The sequence below is a fragment of the Trichosurus vulpecula genome, chromosome 1 (genome assembly GCF_011100635.1).
Source record: "Trichosurus vulpecula isolate mTriVul1 chromosome 1, mTriVul1.pri, whole genome shotgun sequence".
In the NCBI taxonomy this organism is placed as follows: Eukaryota; Metazoa; Chordata; class Mammalia; order Diprotodontia; family Phalangeridae; genus Trichosurus; species Trichosurus vulpecula.
The window spans coordinates 344385987-344406405 of NC_050573.1; the positions used below are offsets into that span (position 1 = coordinate 344385987).

General features: G+C 36.0%; 1 protein-coding gene across 2 annotated transcripts in view; it reads right to left on the reverse strand.

Moving 5' to 3' along the window:
- The window catches only part of MARCHF6 (membrane associated ring-CH-type finger 6), a 93448-nt gene that overhangs the window by 50313 nt on the left and 22716 nt on the right, over positions 1 to 20419 (reverse strand). For both annotated transcript variants that reach the window (XM_036752543.1, XM_036752552.1), the window contains exons 2-3: positions 3754 to 3850; positions 466 to 539 (exon numbers count right to left, since the gene is read on the reverse strand). In XM_036752543.1, the coding sequence (XP_036608438.1) occupies positions 466 to 539; positions 3754 to 3850 (171 nt within the window). The remainder of the gene's footprint in view (positions 1 to 465; positions 540 to 3753; positions 3851 to 20419) is intronic.

Genomic DNA, 20419 nt, shown 5'->3' on the forward strand with positions numbered 1-20419 from the left:
TAAAAAGTGATAGTACGGGGGTAGGGGAGAGGATAATTAGTTTCCCCCACACCTTCTTTTCAATGGATCAGGAACTTATTCCTGCTTAATAAAGTGGTATTAAAATTTTACTAAATACTGAAATAGAATTTAAACTCTTTGAGGGCAAGTGACTATTGTGCTATTGTCTTTGTATATTAAGCACTAAGGATAATGCCTTAAACTTAGCAGGCACTAAATGTTGAATTTAATTCAATATTTTAGATGTTTAACTAAATAAAGACATAATAGATTTGGTAATACATCACATGTGCAATGTTTTTAAGAACAAAGTAATAAGAAAAAGGAGCTCAGAATACTTTTTATACTAAAAATCAAAGAAAGAAAGGATAAAGATTTTAATATTACTTTTGAATATCAAGTTGAAAGTTGCAAGGATGTAATACACAAAAAGGCAGTAAAAGTTGTTAAATACTATAAACTTACTTGGCGTGAAAGCAAATCTGTGTTTGCATAGTTCACAGTATTCTTTTCTGCTGTGTTTCAACCACTGAACTAAGCTGAAATTAGAAATACATAATATTAAAAATTATAAACAATAATGCAGAAATAGTATATTTTTATACCAAACACATTTTAAAAGTTTAGATTTATAATAACAATAATTTTCACTTTTCCAAAAAAAGCTTTCCCCATCTTCAAAACACTGCATTTAATTTTGACATTTTGTATAACTACATAATATTTTGCATAACTATACAATACCACAGTAGTAAATAGAACCTTGCGGGGTAAGAGTTAAGGAGGAAGGAAGAGTTATTTTCCTCTTCAGGGTAGTCACAGAGGGGGCATGGGACTATAGGAAGACCACAAGGCAGAGAGGACTTTCACAGGGAAGAAGCACAAATTCCTACCTCCTCAACTGAATATGTACCAAGTGCTAGAGTTTCCAACCAAAGATCTATTGGTACCAGTGATATAGTCAGAAAGAAAAAGCCATTGAAATGAAAACCAAAAAAATGGTTATGAAGAAATACATTTATTTTTTAAGAAGCTTAAAGCAATCTATAAAGTTGGTTGTGCATTAATCAACAAGCATTTATTAAGTGCCTGCTATGTGCCAGGTGTTGAGGATAATATAAAATGAGACAGCTCCTGTCTTGAAGGAGCTAATGTTTTACTGGAGAGGACAGAGAATGTTCACAAATAAGAAAATACAAAATAAATATACACAACTTGTGAATAAGGAAAGGCTTCCTCATGTAAAAGGTGGCACTTGAGCTGAGCTTTGAAGGGAGCTGGAAATTCTATGAGGTAAGAAGGAAGAATGCTCCAGACATGGGGGTCAGCCTGAAAGGAAGACAGGCAAAAGATGGAATGTTGTATACGGAGAACAGCAGGTAGATGCCAGGTTGGCTTAAGGACAAAGTGCATAAGGACAAGTAATATATGATTACTTCCAAGTAACCAAAACTACTTCAAGCAAAAAAGCAAAAACAATCGGGCCTCAGAATAACCTAAATGGACTAATACTGAATTAGATGCTCTCAAATGTTTCATCCAGCTGTATAATGTTCCCCAACAAGTATCTTTAGTTTATTTAACTAAAGTTCCTATTTCTTTACGACACTTTAAAATTTATTTTAAGTAGATAGTTATTTTCAATTCCTCCAATTAACAGATGAGGAATCCTAAGTAAGTGTTATTTCAATTATACCACTGTTTCATCTATATTACCTAGTGTCTAATGCTAATAATATTAATTCAATACTCATTACAGATTTGGAAAATTCACTATCAAAGAATGTGTCTGTTTCCTTGTTCAAACTTGTGATACTTGTACTTGGAAAAAACTGTGCAGACAATCCTTACTTAAAGCCTTACTCAAAAAGGTGTTACACAACTAGAGAAGATACAAAGCAGGGCAACTAAGAAACTGGACGACATGCTATATGAGAAAAGAACAAATAATTATGACTTTTTAGTCTGCCAAGGCTGAAAGGGAGATGAGTCAAGTTTTTTAAATTCTTGAATTTTATTGATAGGACAAAGATCGCCAAATTCATCAAACAGAAGACAGACATACCTCACATAATCTCCTAATCAACATTATTTCAAAATAATATCAAATAATCAAAGTCTGGTATCCCATTGTGGTTGTCCTCTCTCATCACAAATTCCAAGACCCAGGGGATACCTGGAGAGAGTGGCTTTTGAAACCAATCAGAAAACTGTTGTTGGCCCTACCCAAGGGAAGTCACCACTATAAGGAATTGAAGGGCAGGGCTCCTATTTAAAACAATGTTCCCTGCCCTCATTTCTCCCTCTGCATTGCTGTTCTGGCCAACAAAGTTTTTACAGAACCAATCACCAATACCAGTCAAGATATGCCTGCAGTAGATATAGTAAACACCCTGAAGTTTGAGTCTAGTATATATATAAAAATCCAATAAACATTTATTTTGCACCAATTTATTTTGTAGGGCATAGTGCTAAGTACATAAATAAGACACTGCCTTTATCTTCAAAAAACTTTTAATTTCTTATTGGTGCACATATACTACTTTACCCAGCAGGTAGTCAACACATGGAATTCCTTACCTCCAACAGATAGTAAAAGCTGAAAATATAAATTCAAGAAGCATTTAGATAAATACATGGATGATATATCCATAAAATTTTATTAGGGAAGTTAGCAATTTGGGGGCATAATGCTAATCTTTTAGATATTTTTCATAAAATATTCATGTTTTCCCTCAAAACATCATATAATATCACTGTTACATTTATAATCATTGTAATCAGAGCATTGTAATCATAGCATAATAGCATCATTGTTATGTTCCCTCCTCCTTAGGAAATCTTCAATCAGAGGCTGGATGAACACTTATCAGGATTCCTTTCACAAATGGGTTAGACTAGATGGCCACTGATGTCTCTTCTAACTCTCAAATTTTGTGATTTTTACGTAATTCTAGATGGCATTTATGATATCAAACTGTTCTCACTGATCCTATCTTTATACTCTCAGTGCCTAGCACAGAGCTGATATTCTATAACTGCTTATTAGCTACTGAGTACTGAGTATAGTTATATGAGTAACTTATTTCAATGAAAAGAATGGACATTATTGAATCCTGCTTAACAGTCCTTATCATGAAGCTTGAAATGAGGAAGCAAATGACTCCCCTCCACGCTCCTTCCCATCTGTAAAGTCAAGATGTACCCTGTCATGTCCAAAATGTTATCCATTTTTTGAACCCAGCCTAATAACTGAAGTGACCTTGTTCATGTCCTTGTCTTAGGCTGTGTGGTATGACAGGATGCCTAAATTTAGACCTTGTGGAGAGGTCTGGATATAACAGATATCTGACCCCTCTAGGAATGTAATGCTTTCTCTTCCTATTCAATGATACACACACACACACACACACACGCACACACGATACTTTAAATTCATTCGTTCAGTGGGTAGAAATTTTCTCATAAAGAAACCTGTTTTGCCAATTGGCTAACTGCTTAAAAAATAAACTCTGAGAAAAATCTTACCTAAAAGACAATATAAATAAATTGGTTTTAAGCTCATGACACTAATTATTTGTAGTCTACATTCTCTTCTCCCTATGAAAATATGGGATGCTTCAGTAGCTAAGTTTTCTTTAATCCCAACAGATAGTAATATATTAAAAATAAAGGGGTTCCTACAGTTAAACACCAAATTATATTAGCAATAAAAATGAGTTTTGAAATGTAATTTCTAAAAAGTCTACTCACCATTCTTGATGGATAAATTTAATACTGCCAGTACATACACACGGATGATACAGCGGTTTCTCAGGCGTTCCTTCTGATCGACACACCCTACATATGTCTGTGAATTGAGAATAAAAACTCATTTATATTTGGCTTAATCATTTTTGTAAAAAGATAATTTAGAAATGTTATAATGTAGCACATTAGGAAAGGCATTATGCTGTAAAAGAGTAATAGACTGGCATGCACATCATTAAAATTTTTGAAATCTGACACTAAAATGTTTATTCCTTAATAAAAATCTGACTAATTCATGAGAACAAAATAACTAGATTCAACAAAGAAATGGCACCTTCTGTTTATATATCTACTATCTAATAAATACTTTTTACAAAATGCTGCATAGGGTATAAAAAAAAAGTACGGTGTCAATAGCAAATACAAGGAAAGGTTATTTGATGACCTATCTAGCACAATAGCAGTAGCTACAGTATTTGTCATATTATACACAAAAAAATGTAACAAAAGAAACTCATTTTCTGATGCCAGCCTCTCTAAATTCACAGAAAGCTAAGAAAAATCATAGTTGATCCTTATCTGAAATAGTGACTTCTATATAGAGAAAATGTCTCTAACCTTTAGCAACTTTTTGAGTGAGTAAAAATGTATTAACTCCCAAATATACATTAAACAAACTTTGTGCATATTAATTGGTAATGAGACCTCTTTGGGTCAAATTATTTTTCTCTTAAAATCTAATAAAGAAGACTTCATAATGATGGTTAAGAGTCAGTTATTCAAATTAGAGACTTGGGAAGGGGGGAAAGTCCTACTTGACTTTTTAAAAAGACTTTCTACCTTGAAATTTCTAAAAACATTTAAATGTATCTTTCTTTTTAATCTCTTGAAATGCTATAATTGTATTTTCATTCAATATGTATATGTTAAAGATTTCATTTATTAAAAAGGGACATCTCCTATTATTCTTTAATTCAAAAATCCTTTTTAATTTCTACGTTCGTTTTCCAGAAAAATACAGTTAGCTTTCTAATATAAACTACAGTGACTTGTGATTTCATTAAATTAGAATTAAAAGATATCTTGGAAATCTGGTCCAATTGACTAACCTGAGTATTCTCATCTATAAAATAAAGAATTTGGATTAGTTGACCTCTGAGGATGCTGCCAGCCCTATATCTAGTATTAATAAATCACTCAATCTATGAACATTTATTAAGCACCTATTATGTGCTAGGTACTAAAGATATAATTCAAAGAATTAAACAATCCCATTCTGAGAATTCTATGATCCTATGTAGGTATGTCTTCCATACAATTCAATTCAGCAATTACCAAGTGTTTTACAGGCTGAGGTTCCAAAAGAAAGACACAAGGTTTAAGACATATAACCTAGGACATGTTTTGGAATGTAAATGAATACAAGGCACAGGACACTTGAAGGAGCCATCGTTTCTAACTAGAGGGATCTAGAAAGGCAGAAGGCGAGATCTTGAAGATTAACAATCAACAAGTATTTATTAACTATTAAGTGTCAAACACTTGGCTGAGTACTAGGAATAAAAGGACAAAAATGTTGTGCTCCATAACTGTCCACAAAAAGAAACCTTTAGACAAAAATTATGGAAATTGTCTTCAATTTAAAAATTAACTTAGTTTCATCTGAGACATATGGAACAATTTCTCAACCAATTCACACAGTTAAAAGAGCATAAAAAAGTTTGTTTAATGCATTCAAGGACCAAATGCCTACTATTTGCAGGTCAAGGAACTGAATTAAGCATAAAATGAGCCTCCTACTTCCATCATTATCATCGCCACCACAAAATTCTGTTTACAGTTAAAAGTGGAACGTTTCAACAAGTTGTCACTGAGAATCTTCTTGAAGACCACCAGTAATGGGAAACTCCCTATCTTTCAAAGACGCTTATCCCACTTCTAGATCTAATTAAGAAGTTTTTCTTTATATTGAGTGAAAATCTAATTTTATTTAACTTCCAAACATTGGTCCTGGTTATATGCTCTGGGGACAATGAGAATAAATTGAATCCTGTTTCACATGGCAACCCTTCAAATTCTTGCAACTGATCCATAAGTCACTAGCTCATCCTGGTTTTCCTCTTCCAGACAAACCGTATTAACATGTTGTACAGAATGTGGAAATTTATTTTGCTTGACTATGCATATTTGCTGCAAGGGTTTTCTTTTTCTTTTCTTTGAAGGAGTGATGGAGAAAGAAAATTGATTTTTAATTGAAAAAAATTTTAAATGTAGATGGCCAGAACTGACCTCAATAATCAAGTTGTGTTTTGAACAGGTCAGGGAAAGAAAGACTATCATATTTTTCTACTATACTACACTGCTTCTCTCTTTAAAATAATCTGGTACATTTAGATCAGTGCCACAAAAAATACCCATAGACATGACAACCTTCTAACATAAGGCACATTAACAAATCTTCCAAGATTCCCCTATTCCATTATCTTAGTAATATTCAAGATTAGGGCTTAAAACCATGCATGGCTCTTTTCTGTAAAATCTGTACCTCTTCACAATCTGTAATTCTCTATTAGAAAGAATAGCACATCATTTTAACCAGCATCATCAGTGATAAAAATTTAAGTGAATTTCCTAGATAACTGATAAACATCCTTTTAAGCAACAAATTTTACTTTATTCAAACTGCATCAATTCTGCATGATACCTTTCTTCCTTTATCCTCCAAAAAAAAGAACATAAAAATGTTTTTAATTATTCTGAGTCACAATTATGAACACTAAATGTGCTATGCACCATTATAAAAAATTTTTATGCTATGTTCCCACCCAACCATTCTTTCTGAGTTAGTGTCTCCTTTTTAATAATATTTCTGTAACCCTTTTCTGGGAACAACAATATCTGTCTTTTGCATTCTTCACCATTCTATTACTCCAATTTGCTAGTTTTGAGTTGCTCATGGACTGAGAAACCAGATAACAACTTATACAAATTAAATGCAGCAAAGTTAGTTATTGAGATGATCAATAGCTACAGTAAAGCTGTAAACAACAAAATAAAACCTCAAAAATCAGCAGCATTTCTAAATTAGAACAAAACCCAAGAAACAAAAATAGAAAGGAGATCCCATTCCAAATAACTATAAAATGCATAAAATATGAGGAAATCAACCTATCAAGGCACACAAAAGACTTGCACAAATTAATCAACAAAGTACTCCTTAAAGAAATAAAAAACCTTAATAGCTGAAAGCATATTCGGTGCTAATGGCTAGACCATGCCAAAATAATAAAAAATAACAATACTACCAAAGTTAATTTACACTTTAACATTATACCAATCAAATTACCAATGGTATGGAATTTGATAAAATAAGAAAATTCATTGGGAAAACAGAAGACACAGAACACCAAGGGAAAAAAATAGAGACAAAAGGGTAACAGGCGTCCAGACCTCAAACTATATTATAAAGCAGCATCAAAACCATCTGGCACTTGTTAAAAAAATAGAGAGACAGATCAATGTAACACACTAGACATGGGAGAATCTGGAAAAAAAAAAAAGAAAAACAAACCAGAATTCAATAACCCAGTTTTCGATAAAGTGGAAAACTTTAATTCTCCACCCCCCTGACCTAGGCAGAACTCCCTATTAAATGAAAACTGCTGCAAAAATTACAGTCTGGCAGAAATTAGGGTTACATTATATTCCACAATACATTCTAAATGGATACATGACTTCAATATTAAAGATCCTAATAAAAAAAAAAATAGAAGAGAGGCCGAACATATACCTCTCACAGTTGGGGGTTAGAGATGTATTCTTAATCAAACAATTTGAGTGAGAGAGGCAATTATAAAAGATGAAATAGATAACTCTGATCACATGAGATTGAAAAGCTTAGGTACAGACAAAATGGTTGCACCTAAGATAAGAAGGGAGTCAAATGGGAAAATATTTATATCAAGTATCTCTGAAAAGGGTTTGGTATCCAGGATAAACAATTAACAAAAGGGTTTGGTATCTGAGATAAACAAACAATTAACAATAATATAACAAATATATATGACTAAAAGCCATTCCCAATATATAAGTAGTCCAAGGATATGAACAGTTAACCAAAGAATTGCCATGAGAGGTTTTACTTCACACTCTGGAAAATGGCAAAGATGACAAAAATGGCAACAGTCAATGCTGGAAGGATTGTGGAATAACAGGCACGCTAATAAATGACTGGAACTGTGAAATGTTATAAAAGTGACTAAATGTCTATACACTTTGAACCAGAGAATCCATTAGTAGGCTTATACCCCAAGAGAGTCATCCATAAGAAGAAAATTCCCACATACACCAAAATATTTATAGCAGCACATTTTTGTGATAGTAAAGAATTGGAAATAAAAGATGCCTATCAGCTGGGAAATGGCTAGACAAATTTTTTAATTTTTTTTCCAATTGTATAAAAAAAAACCTATTTTTAACATTAATTTTTAAAACTTCTGAGTTCCAAATTCTCATCCTCCTGCCTTCCCTACCCCCCTCATTGAGAAGGCAAACTTGACATAAGTTTGACAAAATTAGACATAAGTTATACAAGTACAATTATGCAAAACATTTCTAGATTAGTCATGCTGTGAGAGAAAACAGAAAAAATAATAATAATACTAAAGTAAAAAAGTATGCTTCAATCTGCATTCAGACTCCATCAGTTTTTTCCTGTGGGGATGGATGGCATTTTTTATAAATCTTTCAGAAATGTCTTGGATCACTTTATTGTTGAAAATAGATAAGTGATTTAAGGCTGATCATAGTATAATATTGCTGTTACTGTGTACAATGTTCTCCTGGTTTTGCACATTCCACTTTGCATCCATTCATGTAAGTCTTCCCAGGTAATTTTTAAAGCACCCTGCTCATCATTTCTTATCAATACCACAGTATTCCATCACCATCATACGTCACAACTTGTAGTCATTCCCCAATTGATGAGCATCCCTTCAATTTCCAATTCTTTGCCACCACATAAAGAGCTGCTATAAATATTTTTATACATATAGGTGTTTTCCACACACACACACACACACACACACACACACACACACACACACACGTGCGCGGGTGTGTGTGTGTGTGTGTATGTGTGTGTGTATATATGTATATTTACATATATACATATACACAAAAGATATTTATCAACATAGCTAACATGTACATAGTGCTTTTTAGGGTTTGCAAAGTGTTTTACATATTTAAGGCAGGGAAATAGATAATAAAATTTACAAAACTTTACTGTATAATGGGACAAACCTTCCCCTGTTTAAGAAACTCACCGTCCAGAATGATATATTCCTTGAGATTTCCAGGTGTTTGAGGTGTTATCTAAGGCCCTTTTCAATTCAAGTTGTCTGAAAAGTAATTTTATTTTTGATGCTTTGTCTTTACATCATATTCATTTCTGAACATAGCCCTCTTCCACCCAGTAAGAGCTCATGGAACAAATTAAAAAAACAAAACAAAACATGAAAAATAGTCATTTATGCTTCCCCCCAATTATTTGTTTGAGATGGTTGTTTTCCCTTTTTAAAAAAATCTCTTTGGAATACAGACCTAGTAGTGGTATTGCTGGGTCAAAGGGTATGCAGTTTTATAGCCCTTTGGGCATAGTTCCAAACTGCACTCCAGAATTCACAACTACACCAACAATGCATTACTGTGTCTCAATTTTCCCAGGTTCTCTCCAACATTTGTTGTTCTCCTTTTAGCTAAGTCAGTAAGTGTGAGGTGTTTTTCATTTGCATTTCTCTAATCAATACTGAATTGAAGCATTTTCTCATATGACTACAGATACTTTGATTTCTTCTTCTGACAACTGCCTGTTCGTATCCTTTGGCCATTTATCAATTGGGGAATGACTCATATTCTAATAAATTTGACTTACTTCTCTATATATTTGAGAAATGAGGCCTTTATCACAAAAATTTGCTGTAAAAATTTCCACCCAGTTTTCTGTTTTCCTTTTAATTTTGGTTGCATTGGTTTTGTTTGTACAAAACCTTGTTAATTTAATCAAAATTATCCATTTTACATATTCCCATTCAATTTTCTCCAGAGATCTACCATATTTAACTTTTCTGAAATTCTACTCATCTCCTTAACTTCTTTTCTTGTTTATTTTTTGGCTAGATTTATCTAGTTCTGAGAAAGTAAAGTTGAGGTCCCCTAGTAGTACGGTTTTGTTGTCTATTGCCTCTTGTAACTCATTTAACTTTAGGGTGCTATAACATTTGGTGCACATTTATTGAGTACTGGTTTTATGTAACTGTCTGTGGTACCTTTTGGCAAAAAGTGGTTTCCCCTATCTAATTAGATTTATTTTCACTTATCCTTTGTCTGAAATCATGATTGCTATCCCTGCTTTTTTTTACTTCAGCTGTGGTATAATAGATTCTGCTCCAGTCCCTTACTTTTATTCTGTGTGTCTCTCTGCTTCAAGTATGTTTCTTGTAAACAACATATTGAAGGGTTATGATTTTTAAACCACTCTGCTATCCACTTCTATTTTATGGGTGAGTTTGTCACATTCACAGTTATGATTTCTAACTGTGCTGTGTATTTTCCTTCATCCTATTTGTCTCATTTATCCTCTTCTTTCTCTCTGATCCTGTCCCTCCTCAAAAGTGTTTTGCTTCTGACCAGTGCTTCCCCCAATTCACCCTGCCTTCTATCAGCCCTCCCCCTTTCTTATCACCTTCCCCTCCTACTTTACTGTAGGATAAGCTAGATTTCTATACCCAACTGAATGTGTATGTCACTCTGTCTTTGAGCCAATTTCGATGAGGTTAAGGTTTAAAGTATTGCCTACCACTTTTCCATCTTCCCTTCCACTGTAAAAAGCTTTCATGCCTGTTTTATGTGAGATAATTTACCCCGTGGTACCTTTCCCTTCCCCCTTTTCCCAGGGCATTCCTCTTTCTCACTTCTTCATTTTATTTTTTTGGATATCATTCCATCATAGTCAACTCCAACTGTGCTCTCTATGTATACTCCTTCTAACTGCCCTAGTAATGAGAAAGTTCTTACGAGTTACAAGTAGCATCTTCCCAAGTAGGAATGTAAACAGTTTAACCTTCTTGAATCCCTTATTTCTCTTTCCTATTTCCTTTTTTATGCTCTTCTTGAGTCTTGTATTTGAAAGTCAGATTTTGTATTCAGCTCTGGTCTTTTCATCAGGGATGCTCAAAAGTCATCTATTTCATTATAATATCCATTTTTTTCCCCTGAAGGATTTTACTCAGTTTTGCTAGGTAGGTGATTCTTGGTTGTAATCCTAGTTCTTTTACCCACCAAAATACCACATTCCAAGATCCTTTAATGTGAAAACTGCTAAATCTTGTCTGATCCTGACTGTGGCTCCAGGATATTTGAATTGCTTCTTTCTGGCTGCCTTGCAAAATATTCTCTCCTTCAGCTGGGAGCTCTGGAATTTAGCTATAATATTTTTGGGAGTTTCCACTTGGGGATCTCTTTCAGGAGGTAATCTTTGGCTTCTTTCCATTTTTATTTTACCCTCTAGTTCTAGGATATCAGGGCAGTTTTGCTTGATAATTTCTTAAAATATGATGCCTAAGACCTCTTTTTGTTCATGGCTTCCAGGTAGTCCAATAATTCTTAAATTATCTCTCCTTGATCTATTTTCCAGGTCAGTTGTTTTTCAAATGATACATTTCACTTTCATTCTTTTGATTTTGTTTTGTTTCTTGATATTTCATGGAATCACGAGTTTCTACTTGCCCAATTCTAATTTTTAAGGAATTATATTCTATAGTGAGCTTTTGTACCCCCTTTTCTATTTGGCCAATTCTGCTTTTTAAGGAGTTCTGCAATCTGCTAGAGAAGAAAGGATGGAATAGGATCACTCATGCATTTAGAGCGGTTTGCCTTGGCAAGAAAGAAGACTATCTTCATTATGTGAGATGAGTGAAGGAGGAGTTAGTAGCAGAAGCATCTGGGTGATGTAAGATGAGGATGACTGGAGAAAAGGGATCTCTCAGCAAATGGCTTTAATTTTTTCAGTAAAAAATGAAGCAACATTCTTAGCTGAGAGGGTGGGTGTTCCAACTGGGGCACTTCTGGCATCATGAGAATCAGATGCAATAAAAAAGGGCCTTTGCAAATCCCTATCACAGAAAAGTCAGCTATTATTACTACTAGTCCATGCTTTTCCTCATACTGTCACACTACATCCCCTTCACCAACTTCCCCAAAATGTCTTTCTCCACTATTTTTTACTCATAACTCATAAGTCCCAACTCATAAAACTTAGACTCTTAGACTTGGTAGGAACTTTAGACGTCTTCTAGTCCAACCAATAAATGAAGACAAATACTCTTTACATTATCTCCGAAAAACTGTCACCAAGCATCCACTCGAAGCCTGACATTATGAGAAGCTACTACCTCTGAAGGAAGTCTATTTCACTTTTGGACTGCTCAAACTACTGATAAACCAAAATCTACCTCTCAACAACTTCTACCCACTGGTTCTAGTTATGCTCTCTGGGGCTTGTCTTCCAGATACCCCTAGCTTACAGTGATTGCTTTCTCCTCTCAACTTCTATAACAATTATTTTCTAAATCTCTCACATGGCACTTATAGTATGCCATCCTATATTGTTTTATGACTGGATATGTGCCCTGTCCAACTACAATAAAAACTAAGTATTCCCAGAACCTAACAGTACACACTAGGTAATTAATAAATATGTATATGTGTATGGATTAAAAACAATGATGATAACAAGTAACTGTCATCAATAGCTAGATAACAGCTATCAGTTTTCATTTCAGTCTTTAAGTAAAAGGTGATAATTTACTGGCAAAGAAATACTCAAAAATTAGGGTGGGTTTTTTTTTTTGTTTCTAAGAAAATTTTCATTAGCCCTCATGAGAAATACTACTAATACTATTTTCATTGTTGAGAAATTATTAATTCACTTCCATTGCTACTTGGATTAATTCCAATATTGCTTTAGCAAGCATCTAACCTAGAATACAGATTACATTCTAGTGACTGCTTCTGATTAGTCCAATTCAATCATCCTTCATTAAGTACCAACTATTTGTAAGGTGCTGGGGAATAAAAAGACCAAATCAAATACAGTTCATAACTTCAAGGAGCTTATATTATGCTGGTAGGATACATGGTAACATAAGATGATACATGGTAATTTGACAAGGGGAAAAAATGGGATGGGGAAAAAATGGGATAGAGAAAGGCATCCATATAGTATCTAGCCTTAAAGGAAGCCAGGGAACCTAAGAGACAAAAGTGAGAACTTAATTTCTGGCTTCCCAATACAGTGGATAGAATTAAATTACCAAAAGATCTCCTTGAGAAATGATTCATCCAAATGTGGATTCTGTGATTTAATAACATTAAATGTCTTAAACATTAACAGTAACAGCGCCTTTGCAATGCTATACCTTTGCAAAATATAAAACAATTCAAGAATGAACTACCAGAATGGAAGTTGGAGAGAGAACATGAACTAAATGAAGGAGAGGAGGATAAAGGATAAAGATCTCGAAGTCCATTTTTTAATTCTACTTCCTGCTTCCTGGTAATGCTGCAACTTCCCAGTTAAGCTGTTATTCCTGGGCTGCTATTTTCTGAGGTCAGGGAGAAAATGGTATAAAATTCTAGTAAACAGAAGGGGCAATCATATGAATAGGGGCTTTCATTGTGCAATTAGATGAAAATCAGACAAATAGTAAAATGCAACAAAGGAAAAACAATTAGTACATTATTAAGTAATCTTATAATTTCTGTTGTAATATAATTATTTCTTGGATTAAGACAGACCCTATATAACTTGTTCATATGAAAATATTGATAGAGGGTGAGTCTCAACTGGGAAATCTAAGACCACAGGGAAATTCAAAGATATCATTTACTAACCAGTAATAATGACTCAATTATGATCTGACTACATTAAGCAAATGAAAATGTTTCCAACAGTATAAACAGGATCCTAATGAATATAGAAATTTTCATCTCCCATTGCTAGTCTTTAGGTATAAAGTAAGCAGTAAAACCCTAATTTTGGGGAATAAATCATGACCAAGATAATGTTCTTTTTTTTAGAAGGTAAGACTTTTTTTTTGTTATTTAATATTTTTTAGTTTTTCAGCATTGATTTCCACAAGGTTTTGAGTTACAAATTTTCTCTCCATTTCTACCCTCCCCCCGACTCCAAGATGGCATATATTCTGATTGCCCTGTTCTCCAGTCAGCCCTCCCTTCTGTCACCCCACTGCCCCTCCCCACCCATCCCTTTTCTGTAGAGGGCCAGCTCTGAGTTAAGTCCATCCTGGGATATAAATATAGGCCAGGTTTTCCCTAGGGCCTGTTCTTGCCCTTGGGCTGATAACTTCGCACATGGGCTCTCCATACCCCACCTCAGCATACAGCCTCTTCAGTATACACGTGCTCTCTCTAAAACCCCCACGGCACACAGCAAAAAGGAAACAAAAGCACAAGGAAGTCATGCTATATAACAAATGCCTTGCACTTGGATTTGTTGATTCTGCTTGCTAAAAAAGTATATAAGCCCTGTCTCTCAGTTAAACAAATGGAGCTGTTCTTCACTCCTCCACCTGGCCTGTGTTTTCTTTTCACTCTCCACGGCATTCAGCCATCTCTGGCCATTTTGGAGCCACAGCCACTGGCGGCAACTGGCGCCAGAACAAGGGACCCTGAGGCAAGGACACCTGAAGCAGATGAATACAGAGCAAACGAACCCAAAGCAAACCGACCTGAGGTGAACACAGATTCAAAGCAGATGACAAACCTGAAGCAGACAGGTTTGGAGGACAGAGACTCTGAAAGAGTTGAGTCTCTTGCAGTAGAGGCCTTGGCAAAAAAGACAAAAAAACCAAACAACAACAACAACAACAACAAAAAACCAAAAGGAGCTCCGGTTGACAAACACAGTCGATTAAGGTATAAGGGCAATAATCTTTTCTCGGGTATTAAAAATTTTCACTTTCCTTTTAAGTATCTTATACAGGATTAACTCTTTTACTTTCATTTTCCTATTCTAAGGTAATCACTAGGCTTATATGCGGATTGCAGAGATGGGGCAAACATGATCAGGAGAAAGAGTCCGAGGATACTATATGAAAGTTCTAAAGAAGCTAGTAAGGGAAAGAGGTCTCTTAATAACAACTACCCAAATTACAAGAATTTTTAGAGACAGCAGAGACAGGCACATTTCCCCTGCGGTCAAGGATCTGCCCCAGGTCATCTTAAAAAGCAGGGTCTTCAAGACCCCGATAAAGCACAGCACCTAGCCTCCGTTACATTCCTGAGGGCCAAGCAATTTGTGTATAGGACTCATAAAATTCTCTCTGTGTTTCCTGTCTCTGTGTCTGTGTCCCGTATTTGTGTTTCTGTGTGGAGTGTGTAATCTGACACCCTGTAATGTCAAAATTAGAAAGAAATAAGGTTTGGAAACTTTTGGGAAGAAGTTAGAAAAAATGCTCTTTCTTTCTCCCTCCATTCCAAATCTGGCCAATTTGAAACGTGAAGAGAGATAAGAAAGTAAGTGGGAAATATTTCCCTCAAATTTAAGTGAAATAAAATCAGAATTTGGTATACTATTTGGCACTAGGCAAACTGACTTGGAAAATGCATAGATCTCAAAAAGAGACACTTTGAGTCTCCCAGTACAAGGAGAAGGGACAAGGCACCACTAGATCTTTTCCAGAGTCCCACTCACCTTGACTGGCAAATTCAAATTCTCACTCTCAACAAGTTTTTAAGGAGTGAATACAAAAGTGAAATCTACCTGAGTAAAAATTAGAATCATTAAAATTCTCTTAGAAAAACAATAGAAAGGGGGCAACAGAAACATTCCCAGATTTTTTTTTATATAGACTCACACAAGCCATCCAAAGGAGTATAGGGGATGCTGAAGCTGCCAATATACTGTTACAAAAGCTGGCAGTTGAAAATTGTAATGTCAATTGTAAGAGAGCCCTGCTAGGTGGGGGAACCTCATTTGACCATATCTGAGATGATTCAAAGGTGCCAAAAAGTGGGCACACTGGCATACCACGCTGAGGTTAGTGGCCACTGCTTTTAATCAATAGCAGTAAAAAACCATTGTAAAATGCTATAACTGTAGAAAGCCCTGACACATGAAAAAGGAATGTAGAGCCCCATGTCAAAGGGAAACAGAGAAGTTCTGCCTCCCGACCAACCAAACCATGCCTTAGGTGTGGAATGGGGAATCACTGGGCATCAGAATGCCTTCTGAATTCGGGAAACCGCCCTCAGGGCCATCCCTGGCCCCAGCAAACAATAGGGGCTTCCCTTTCCCTAGTCCTCCCTCAGACAGTTCCAACTACGAACACACTTTACCCCTCACAATAAAAGACCTCCTTCATGCTATTCTGGGCAGTGTGGGTTCTGACCTTCCACCGAAGTAGATGGCCCCCCCGTCTACCCTAACAAAGGTACTCCTCATAGGATGCAGTAGTTCCTCCCTCAGAGGGCTCATTATAGTCCCTGGGGTAGTAGATTCAGATTACATGGGAGAAATCAAAATTTTATTATACACAATCTTGCAACATCCCATACATATAGGAAAGCGGGACAGAACAGCACAATTGATTTTGATAAAATAAGAAACCACAAGGAATAATTTTCAGAAGATTCAGGGCTCACAAGGATTTGGAAGTACAGGAAGAGAGGCTTTCTGGGTACAAGATATTACACAAAAAAGACCAACTTTGAAAATAAAAATAGAAGGCATAGAATTTGAAGGATTGATAGGTACTAGAGCAGACAAATCAATCATCGCAGACTGACTTTGGCCAAAAGCCCAGCCACTAGTAACAAATAATATGTCACTGCAAGTAGTAGGGACGGTCACCAGCCCAAAACAAAGTGCAGGATGGTTAAGCTGGGAGGTAGAGGAACAGAAAGGAAAATTCAGACCATATGTTTTATCACATTTACCTATAAATCTATGGGGGAGAGACCTCTTAGGATATATGAAGGTCACCATACAATCTCATCCTCCCAGGATTTTTAGGAAGGGCCACTGTCATAAATTCCAAGAACCGGGTACCTAAGACAACCTGGAAGGATGGGCCCCCAGTATGGGTCAAACAGTGGCCTTTAACATCAGAAAAACTACAGGCCTTTACTGATATTTTTAATGAACAGTTAAAGGCGGGGCACATTGAAAGCTCCAACAGTCCTTGGAATTCTCCTATTTTCGCTATAAGAAAGAAATCTGGAAAATGGAGAACACTTATCGATTTGAGAAAAATTAAAGATAAAATAGAAACTATGGGAAATCTTCAACCAGGACTCCCCACACCTAACATGATACCTAGGTACTGACCTTTATGGATTATAGATTTAAAAGATTGTGTATAAATATTTCGCTTTCTCCTTGCCTTCAGTTAATCTCAAGAAACCTCACAAGAGATTCCAATGGAAAGTCCTACCACAAGGGATGAAAAGTAGTCCCAACCATGTGTCAACAATATGTTGCACAAGCTTTACAACCTATAAGAGAGAAATATCCTAAAGCTTATCTCATTCATTACATGGACGACATACTGTGCTCATATCCACAGGCAGAGATTTTGAGCCTCATTTTACAGGAAACTGAGGCACAATTAAAAAATTATGAACTCGTCATTGCCCCAGATAAAATCATATTTAGGGCAGACACTGAGTCCCACATCAGTAACACCTACAAAAATATCTATTCGTAGACAAGAGCTTAAGACACTCAATGATTTTCAAAAGCTGCTTGGGGATATTAGTTGGGTTCATCCTCACCTACAAATAAGTACCCAAGAGTTGGGAGAACTATTCAAGATCTTAAAGGGAGATCCACACCCCGGTTCTCCTTGACAATTGACCCCACAAGCCTCTCAGCAACTGACAAAAGTTGAGGAGGCTCTCCAAAAGTGCCAAACATATAGGATTTATCCCAAGCACCTGCTAGAAGTTACTATCCTCCCTACACCAAAAATTCCTTTTGGGGCTTTACATCATAAAAATGACATCACAGAATGGATTTATTTGCCATTTCAAGCCTCAAGAAGCATTTCTCCTTACCCTCAAATGGTTGCTCAACTTCTTCAGAAAAGCATAAAAAGAGTCACAGGAAATAGACCACATGCTGTTCATCAGCCATATACTAAAGAACAGGTAGAACTTCTACTAGCTAATGACCTTGACTGGCAAGTTTTTCTAAGGATGTATCAAGGTCCCATTGATTCCCACAATTGTTAAGTCCTACCCTATATTCCATGCTAGGACAGTATGCACTGATGCAACTCTGCACCACCAAGCATGCTATTTCTCCCCACCAAATGTAAAACAAATAATTACTACACCATTTTCCTCTACACAGCAAAATGAGCTGTATGCTATAATAGCTGCATTAAAGGACTTTTCTGAACCACTTAACATTATATCTGATAGCAAAGATGCTGTCTATGTAATCCAACATATTGAGACGGCCCAAATAAAATTTGCTACAGGCCATTGTAGAAAGATGTAACAAGGACATTAAAATTCTTTTAGAAAATCAAAAGAAAGGAGGAGGCGGGCAGGAAAAAAGGATAAGAAGGTTGGTTCTGCCCATTCAGAACAGTCCTCTTGTGCGGAGGGCGGCAGGCAAGGGCACCAGAATTAACCCTTTCCCGGAGTCCACATTAATTCTCCTTATTTTGCAAATTGCCAAGGCCCCTGGAAACTATCTGCATGGGCAAGATCATCAGCCCCGGGGAAAAGAACTTGTTTGAGTTATGTAAACTCTAAACAATTAACTTGGCTTGCTGAAAAATTGCAGGTTTATGTACAATAGATAGAAAAGATTCTCCATGAAAGTAAAAGCAACTGTACCTGGCTCTAAGCTGTGACTGGTGGAGCTTGCTGTTTAGGGCAAAAGGCACTTGGGACCATAACTAATTTTGCTTTGAGTTTGAATTTGCGTCTGAATTAAAATCAGTATCTGAGAGAAATGCCACAAGCTACTCAGAGGGAATATGATCCTGTACTGTTAACAGGTGGAGGTCTGATGAGCTCCTCTGCGTTATCTTAGTGGGCAATCTAATAACATGTTTATCTAGAACTAGAACATGTGCAAACTGCTTAAGACTCACCTTAAGATGTCTGACTGTTACCAAAGTGAGATTCTATTACCACACCTTTTTGACTAGGAAACTTTGTGACATCTAGGAATTCTGCAGTGACTAGAAACTTTGTTATTACCAAGTTAGTAAAGCTTTATAAACAACAGTAGAAATGCATGTAAGCCACTTAGGGCTCGCTTTGTAAATATTCCTTAAGCAATGTGAGAATGTTATTTGTTATTTGATTCTGAAGTCTTGTTACAATTAACGATACTAGAAAGAAAAATGGTTTGTGGTTTATTTTAACATGACATAACTAACAGATTAAGATTCTATAAACACTGTGTTAAAAATTGACTAATGTATTTATGTATGTACTGAAGCCTGTTTGTAGGACACTTGCTTCTGATGTGAATTTCTTAAATATGACTGTTGGCCATGATTCAAGTTTTGAGTTTGTGAGAATGATCAGGGTTATGGAGATTGGAAGTGGAAATCTGGAATTGGGCTAGGATCACTCTTGTAGGAGAATGGACAGAAAGCTGGTTCCTACAAGAAGAGAAGAAGAGGCTGAGATGTGGTGCTGGAGATGACTGGAGCAGATGCTAAGGACCAGAAGATTTCACTGACGATGTTCCTTGCCAGGCAGCTGTATAAGAAAGGACTTTTTGAATCTTAAAGAGACAACTGCTCTTTGAATTTCTGTATCTATGTTCATAAAGGGGACTGCTCCCTTTGATTTGTCAATGTGTCATTCAATCCTTCCCATATTTACTTAAAAGGGGATTACTATGTACAAGCTTGTCTGTCATAGCCCTATTTCTTTGTATCTACAAATTTGAGGCATAATCATATTGTGACACGAGATATAAGTGACTTAAGAATTTATCACCCACCTAATTGAACACAGCAAAGCCCCAGGAACTGATTCTGAAGGCAATACCAATGAGTTATTGCAACTCCTAAAGCAAGTCAAAGCAACATTGTTGCCACTTTCTTCCCGTTTGCCTTCCCAACATTATTGTGTCTCATAAGGCCCTGTCTTCTACAAGGCATTATTTGACTCATCATTAGCTTAAACTCCATCTTAAAATAATAGGGGGGAGATCGTAGAGGGCTAGCTCTGAGAAAGTCTATTCTGGGATATAGATACAGGCCAGGTTTTCCCGGGGCCTGTTCTTGCCCTTGGGCTGATAACTTGGTACATGGGCTCTCCATACCCACCCTCAGCATACAAAGGCTGTTTAGGATGAAGGCTCTCCAAGCCTCCTCAGTATACACATGCTCTCTCTAAAACCCCCCACGGCACACATGTGCTAAATACCACCTGTGGGCTATTAACACAATATTGTTTATGGCAAAAAGGGAACAAAAGCACGAGGAAGTCATGCTATATAACAAATCCCTTGCACTTGGATTTGTTGATTCTGCTTGCCTAAAAAAGTATATAAGCCCTGTCCCGCAGTTAAATAAATGGAGCTGTTCTTTACTCTCCCACCTGGCCTGTG